General features: G+C 46.2%; 1 protein-coding gene across 1 annotated transcript; it reads left to right on the forward strand.

Moving 5' to 3' along the window:
* Positions 1–1,910: 1,910 nt before the first annotated feature.
* Positions 1,911–8,555, forward strand: USO1 (Uso1p). The gene has a single exon (XM_018855949.1). The coding sequence runs from the start codon at positions 2,052–2,054 to the stop codon at positions 8,118–8,120; it is 6,069 nt and encodes a 2,022-aa protein (XP_018711928.1). The 5' UTR covers positions 1,911–2,051; the 3' UTR covers positions 8,121–8,555.
* Positions 8,556–8,648: the final 93 nt, after the last annotated feature.

The following is an 8,648-nucleotide window of genomic DNA, read 5'->3' on the forward strand; positions in this document are numbered from 1 at the left end:
GTTTTTCTCGTCGTCGAAATTCTGGCTTGCGATGTGGCAGTCGAGAATCTGTGACAGCCAGCCGTTGAAGCCGAAGGACTCGTTTACCATATTTATCAATAATGCAGATGAAACAGAACTGATGCCGTACTTCCCCACGCCCCGCAGCTCTCTCTTTCTGAGCACCAATTCTAAGCGGGCCTGGAACGTGCCGATCTTTGTTTTCGCCCATGGAGACAAGAAATGGGGTTCGGGCCCGCTTTCGCAATCCGAGGTTTCCTCAAAAAGAGAGAGGGACGGGAATAAAACTGATTCGGTCACCTCTTCATTTTCACAGTCAGATTCCGGGTGAGAGCTATCCATCGCATAGAAAAGAGATACTGTGAGTTTGGTTTTTTGGCGTGATTTGAGTGTGCTGATCTGATCACAGCCTCTCATCCAGACCGCGTCTCACGCACGTTCAGGTCGAGAAACGCAGTTTGACATTGTATGTTATGAAGTCGACGGGTATGTCTGTTCGCTTCTTTACGACCCTGTGTTGTTTTCAGAAGACGGCATTTGAGATTATTAATTTGGCCAAATGTTTTTTTTTATTTACATAGACGCATTGCGCTATGAGTGGCCAATCGGGAAAACACAAGGCATATGGAAGAGTTGGATCAATGAAGCGAGCCAGTTGGAAGTGCCTGATTTGTATTTTTAGAGAAACCTGCATCTCAATCTTCAGGGCCTTCAACAGAGATATTACTCGATCGATAAATGAGAACGCCTTGTTTTCCCATAACTCAGGTTATTCTCTAATCATAGAAAATAACCACCGAGTCAGACAGACCCGGCATGAAACGGTCCCATCATCAAGCCATGAATAGGAAATCTCGGGCGAATCAGATCTTGAGCATCAATATATGAAGACACATTTGTAACCCAAAAAGCGAAGACATGCACAATAAAAAGATGAAATAAAAAACGGTTCCCAAAACTTTGATTAAGAAGCACTCGCATTTCGCCTGTGCGCTGAATTATGAGACATAATCAAGTGAAATAGCCATGAAAGCCAGCGTGATGGCATCAATAAGACTGAAATTGATAAGAAAGGAACCGAAGCAGGCTGCGTATTTCCTACTGTGGCTGAAGACCCAAATCCAGTGCACAGCTGAGGGCAGCATTTTAGGCTGAGCATACGAGGTACCAGATATCTTTCAAAAAGGTCTTTACTCAGATCAATAGAAGACACAATTTCCTGAAAAGAGGGCAAATTTCGCAGGCCGTGCAGTTCTTGGATACGCGAAACCAAGCCCATATCATGAGACAGAGCCTACTCTGAGAGTGTGGTCAGAGAGCACGTATAGAACGAAAAGGGGCCGAAATGTACTAGTATCGGAAGACTGGGTAATATTCTGAGCTTGCCGTGCCCAGAGAATTCACAGAAGATATCTGACCGAATCGACGGCATAGTCATTCTCTGAAATTGATTACGAACATCAATTGCCAGGATACCAGGATATCATCATTCGAGCACGGTTTGGTCGATTGTGGAGGGAAGATACAATAAACATTTCCAGGTAAAATAAATCCACCTTGCTGCCCACTCCGATCATAAAGTATCACCTTATTGCATGGATAACGCTTTTCTGAGGTATCGCGTCGACATGCCGGATCTGTCCAGCCAGATGTCAATATGCAACTAAAGTTCCCACAGCCTGAAGCGGCTCAGTGCAAATAAATACCCACATCCAAAAACCGCCTATATTCAAAATTAGAAATTGCTCAAGTTTGTCACACGATGATGTCTTTCACAAGACATTACTGTCGAAATCGCTCCACACACCCGGGTTATGAGCCACGTACGCGACTCGCCGGTCCTGTATCTCCACTGCTTGTTTCACTGCAGACGTGGACTCGAATCGCTCAAGTCAAGCCACTGAAAAACACTGGCGTGTGCTGCAAAGGCGAGAATATCGACATCGACTTTTTTTTTTCTCAGCAGACTTTTTATTGTTTTCTAAAAGACCCTCTGAATAGCGGATTTCTAACTTTCGGCTCTCTATTTCTCGGCTCCTCACGTAGTCTCCATGAGTTACTTCAAAGGTATCTTACGGTCGCTGAGCCAGAGGCCGGACCAGGAAGAAGAGGCCATACAAACTTTAAGCAACCGCTTGCAGCATGCCTCTTTAGCCGCTGACCGGAAACTGGCCGTGCTAGGCCTCAAAAGCTTCAGTCGCCAGTTCCGAGAGAGCGTGGTGCAGTATGGTTTGCGGGCCCTCCTCCAGACATTGGGCAAGGATACCGAAAACGCGCCCTTGGTGAAGGCAGTTTTGGAGACGCTTCTCAACTTGTTTCTAAGAACCGGCGACAGCTCGGAGGTAGACGCCCAGAAGTTGGGGTGGATCTCAAACCAGTCACGTGCCCAGAACGGCAAGTACCCGTCGCCGCTTTTAGTGGAGCCCATTGAAATCGACGAGTTTTCGCAGTGGATTGCTGACGAGGTCATTCTGACGGACGATCACGTGTGCAGCTTGATGCTGGTGTTGCAGAAGCACGGCGGGTTCCAGATCAGGCTCTATGCGCTCCAGCTTCTCGAGGCCGTGGTGGCCACACGGGCCATTCGGGCCAAGGAGTGCATCTTGAATATCCCCTTGGCAATATCGACCATCGTGGGGTTGCTAGACGACCCGAACGACCCGATTAGAAACGAGGCCATTCTATTGTTGATGGCCTTGGTGAACAACAACTACAACATCCAGAAGTTGGTGGCATTCGAAAACACCTTCGAGCGGATCTTCGCCATCATCGAGGAGGAGGGTGGCATCCGTGGCTCCATTTTGGTGCAAGACTGTATGACGCTCCTCACGAACTTGTTGATGTACAATGCGTCCAATCAGACCTTTTTCTTGGAAACCGACTGTGTGCCCAAATTGGCCAGTCTCATTGCCGAGCCCATCGAGGCGTCGTCTCCGGTCGGCCTTCCGACAGAAAACGGCGATGCCATTCTAGCCCCGCCGATCGTCTGGACTGAGCAAAGGTTGCAGAACATGGCTATTTTGCTAGACATCTGCAGATCTTTTGTGGACCCCCAAAACCAGCACTTGGTGCAAAACCAACAAAAGCTCCACTCGTCAGGCATTTTCCTCAGTATTTTGCGCCTAGTCTTCTCGCCAGAAATGGAGAACCCGATTCGTAAGGCCGCCTTGCAGGTCACAGGGGACATCATCTGCAACAATGCACACTTGCAGTTACAATTTGCCCACATTGACGTACCGTACATCGACCCCTCAATGCCGTTGCAAGCACAAAAATATACTGAGGCGATTCCTGCTCCTCTTGCTCTCTTGAACTGGGCTCTCTTGACAAATTCTGTCCATGTTTTTGAGGTGCGCCTTGCAGCAGTGCACTGTCTTGCAAAGTTTTTCCTGGGCAACACAGACGCAAAAATGGCGTTTTTGACTGACCAAATTAAGGCCAGTAAGAGCAAAAACTACTATAGCGAGATCAAGCAGTCGGAGAATGAAGCGGAGGGCGTGGATGAGGTTAAACCCGAAGTGAACCACAAATCAGAAAAAGGTTTTGAACCCGAAGTGAACCCCAAATCAGCAGAAGGTTTTGATGACTCTCAGAAGACACCGTATGCGAACATTTTTACCACTCTCACGGTTTTCAACTTCGATGTTAAACTCAATCCCTACAGTGCGTGGTTTTCTGCCGTCACCCTTGTCTATCTTATCAGTGACTGCCCTGAGACCAGGCAATTAGCTCGAGAAATGAAAGTTGGAAGCGCCGAAGATGGCGAGGAGGAAATGTCATCCATACAAGCAATTGCAGGTATGCTTATAGCTAACCTTGAAAATGCCGATCCACGTATTGCTGTTGGCTACCTCGTTCTCTTGACTCTCTGGTTGTATGAAGACTTTGAAGCTGTTAACGATTTTCTCTCGGACGCAACAATCATAAAGACAATTGTGGCATTTCTTTCGAAGAACTCAACAGAATCGTCGGAAATTGTTCAAGGCATGGGCTCGGTTCTTGTTGGTGTCTGCTATGACTTCTGCACCAAGTCCGCTCCCCTTCCAAGAGGCAATTTGCACGATCTTATTACCAAATCTCTCGGGGCTGATAGTTACGCGCTCAAAGTCAAGAAATTCAAGAACAATCTGCTTTTCAAACATTTCGATGGCGATCTCGAGTCGGACTTTGAAAGAGATCTGTCGGGTCTACCAAACTTGTACTTTATCCCGGAATACGTTGAGTTGGTGAAGGATAACTATTACAGAATTAGAAAATCTTTGTCTCGTGGTCCCAACTTTGAGCCTCGGTCCAGAATATCTTTTGAGATTTATGAAGAAATGGAAAACAAGAATGCCGAGCTCGTAAGTGCCCTTGAAGAATTGAATTTAAAAGCAGAAGAGAACGAAAGAAATCTCAAAAGCCAGGTCAATGAAAGTGAGGCACAGTTATCAATTTCTTCTGAACTGCTTGAAAAATGTAAACTTGAGATCGAGGAGGCTAGAAAGAGTGAAGAAAAGTTGATCGGAAAAATAGAAATTCTTTCCAATAACATTCAGATCTTGGAGGTCGAAAAGAAAAAGCTTGAGTCAAGCTCTGCGCATTACACAACGGAATTTCACAAGCTTTCGAAAAAGACCGTGCATGATGAAGAGTCAATAAAGCAGTTGACACAAAAATTCTCAGACGCTGAAACCGCGAGGCAAAAGGCTGAAGATGGTATCAATAAAATGAGTAGGGAACTTTTTCAGCTCACCAAAGAGAAAAAAGAGTCCGACACTACAATTTCCAGCCTTGAAAAAGAGCTTGTCAAGTTAAGAGCGCTGCATGAGAAGAGCATCCGAGAGTACCAGTCGATGATCGATGCGTCCCGAAAAACAAACGAAGAGCTCAGAACGAAACTCGTGATCTTGGAGAAACAAGGGTTTAATCCTGTCACCAATGGTGACGAAAAAGCTGCCACAAGAATGCGCGATCTTCAGGTCAAGGTAAGTGAAATGGAAGAAGCCAATGACAATCTTATGATTAAACTCAGATCAGCGGCTTCTGTGGTTCTGGGATTGAGATCGGACAAACTTGAGTTGGAAAAGGAAAAAGAGTCTTTGGAAGTCGAATTGACACATGCCTACGAAGATCTAGAGGCCTTTACTCAATTGCTCGAGGAGGTGGAAGAGCTCAAAGATGTACATCAATCTCGTGACCTGGATGGTCTAGAACTGTCTCCTGAACAAATGCGATCCATCGTAGAGGAGAAACAAAAGCTTGAGGTTTGCTTATCGAAATCTATGAAGACAATTGAGGAATTACAGTTTACCCTTGCAGAAGAAAGAGAAAATTTTGAACGGGAAAGAAAAGCGCCAGAACTCGATGAAAAACAACGTGAAACTGTTGAATACAGTAATTCCACTGCTTCTTCAGTCACCAAAGAGGAACATGGAGATATGTCCTCAAGGGTTCAAGAATTACGAGAAGAAATCTCAGTATTGCGTTCTAATTTGCAAGACTCGGAAGAGACTCACAAACTTGAAATCTCAGCGTATACCGATGAACTCGATATCCTAAAAACCGATCATCTGAGCGTGCTTGCGGAATATGAACATTTGAAGGAATTGTACGAAAAAGCCGTGGAAGGCAGAAGTTCACAGGAAGCTGACCCATCTGTCTCACTGAACAAAGAGCAAATCGCTAAAATAATCGAAGATAAAGAAACGGAGCTAAAGACCTCTTCCAAGAGAGTCAAGGAACTTGAACGAAATATTGAGGTACTCTCCGAAAGTGCAAGTTCGTCATTGGCATCATTCAAAAAAAGCCAAGATTCTTTGAAATCAAGAATTGCACAATTAGAGGAGTCCAAGAAAAAGATGCTGGAAGAAATCGATGAACGCGAGCAGGAAAGGACTAAGTTGATCCGCGACTTCCAAGATGCTTACGATGACCTTGACAGCTCGTACATGGACATGGAGCTTCTGATGACCAATCTTGAAAAACACAAAGACGACTTGGAGAAACAGCTTAAGAAACTCCAGGAAGACTCTTCTAACAAGATATCAAAGCTCTCTATCGAATGCGAGTCCTTGACAAAAACATTGTCAGAAGCTCGTGCCGATAGAGACAACCTTCGTCAAGAATACTATGAATTGGAGAAACTGACAAATATCATTGGAAGTGAATTAAAGGCCAAAGAAGCGCTTCTTCAAGCGATCAGCAACAAGGGAGCAGACCTCGCGGCCAAAGATAAAATTGTCATAGAGATCAAGGAAAAACTCGCAAGCACTATCGCGGACTTGGGTGATTCTGCTCAGAAGTTGAGACTCTTGAATGAGGAAAAATCTGATTTGAGTAAATTGTACGATGAAAAAGTTGAGGACTACAAGCGGTCTGAAAAAAGAATCAGTGATTTAGAGGATCAAATGGCCATGAGTTCTAAGGAGCTTGAGAAGTCCTTTGACGAAAATCGAAGGCTTGCAGCAGTTCAGAAGAACTTTTTCGAAGCCAAGAAAGCCAACGGAGAGTACTTGACAAAAATTGAGACCCTCGAGCATGAGCTAGTGAGTCTCAGAACTGCATTGAATGAAGTGAACCAGACTTTGGATGAGCAACGCAAGCTTAATTGTGACAACTCTCTGACTGCAGTTTTGGAGTTCACGGAGAAAAGCACCAAGTTGGAACAATCAATTATCGAAAACCAAGATTTGCACGTCAGTCAGCTCGAGGAAATCCGGGAGTCAACCCAATTGCAGATTGAGAACTTGAATAAAACTCTTGCAGCGCTTAAAGAAGAGAATGAAGAATTGTCCAAGAAATTGAGACAAAGAGAGTTCACGGAAGCCGAACTTGAGAGCGCCCAGATCAACGATCATACGTTAGTCATCGACCAATCCCGGAAGGAACTTGAGCAGGCGACGTGCGATTTGGAAGCTTGTCAGGAAAACCTTTCCAAGGGTGCATTTGAATTAGCGGCGAAGGAGAAAAAGCTCGAAGAGCTCAAGACAGCCCTTAAAGAGGAATCTAGTGAGCATACGTCCGAGGTTCTTGAGATGAGAGCTCAAATCCTGAAGTGGGAGACTAGTGTCTCCGAGAAAGAGGCGTGTATCGAGATGTTGAAGAGAGAGAAAACAGAGATGGCTGAGATTCTTGAAGAAAATCAAAGGGAACGAGAGCAGCACCATATTTCAAAGACCTTGGGCCTTGAAAAAGAGACGCTTTCTGCATCAGACATCTCCCAGGGCGATGCGGCCGATATGGATCTCCTGGAGAAGGATCTAACAGAGTACCAAGAAGAAGGATTGAGGGAAAAATTGGGCGAAAAAACGATCGAGTTGGAGAGACAATCGGAGTCACTCGCGGAAGCGCATCGCTTGATCCAACAGCTTGAAGACAAATTGAGGTGTTTTGAAGCGCCCAACTCTCAAGAAGACGTGGTTAACGGGCTTAGGAGCCAGATCCAAGAGCTCGAGGTGGAATTGCAAATTCTCAGGGAAACGGATGCTATGGCGACCAAGGATCATTTAGGAAAGGGCCTAGAGGGCCATGCATCTGCATGTCACAATGGCATGGGTGCTGGTGCGCCTGTCACCCAATCACCCGAGAGCGAGTCAAAAGAACGGATGAATGAAGAAGAGATATTAGGTTTGCAGGAGGAAATCAGATTGCTCAAGTCCAGGGCGCACGATGAGATGGTGGATCATACCACAAGACTCAGAGAGCTCGAAGCAAGTCTCAAGGAAAAGTCGGATAGACTAATGGATGCGGAGTCGGAGATCAACGATCAGCATGAACGATTGGTGGCAGCAGAAGAGAAAGTGAGACCAAGTGCAGAATCACTGGAGAATGATGCCCGTGAGCATGACGGCGGCGGTGAAGTGGATGAGGATTCCGAGGGGCACTCGCTAGCACAAGAAAGCGAGATATCCAAATTGAGAGAGGAGATCACAGGCCTCGAAGCGAGGCTCGAGGAGCAGTCAGAGCAGTCCCGGGAAAGGGAAGCCGAAGTGAGTGAAACAGAGAACACCCAGGAGGACTTTGCGGACTTGGTGTTGCTTTGTGACCATCAGGAGCGGAAAATCGAAAAGTACAAGAGGAAGTTGAGGGCGCTCGACATAGTTGTCAGCAGTGACGAGAGTGAGGATGACCTCCTCTAGAATGTGGAGCCGTGAGGGCGAAGCACGGGCGTATTGCTGTACTCCTAGATTGCAATCGCCCATGTACCACAAACAGGCGGTGGGGGCCGTGTATATCCTGGCGTCTAATCGAACACACTCAAAAACGATCATGGAGCTAGCCAAGCCCGCCTCGCCGACATCTGGGGCATGGGTGCAAATTGACCGACCAGCCGTATGAAGGGAAGGCGCATGCTGGGCGCGGCGCCACAGCCATGTTCTTCGGGCACGCAAAACATTTAGTGGGGAAAAAAAGGCAGTAACTGATTTGTCTGGACAGTAATTGGTTTGTCTCGGCCGCAATTAATTTGTCGGGGCAGTAACTGATTTGTCTGGGCAGCAATTGGTTTGTCTGGGCAGTAATTGGTTTGTCGGGGCAATAATTGATTTGTCTGGGCCGCAATTAATTTGTCTGGGCAGTAATTGATTTGTCTGGGCAGCAATTGATTTGTCTGGTCAGTAATTGGTTTGTCTGGGCAGTAATTGGTTTGTCGGGGCAATAATTGATTT

This window comes from Metschnikowia bicuspidata (genome assembly GCF_001664035.1).
Source record: "Metschnikowia bicuspidata var. bicuspidata NRRL YB-4993 chromosome Unknown METBIscaffold_3, whole genome shotgun sequence".
NCBI lineage: Eukaryota > Fungi > Ascomycota > Pichiomycetes > Serinales > Metschnikowiaceae > Metschnikowia > Metschnikowia bicuspidata.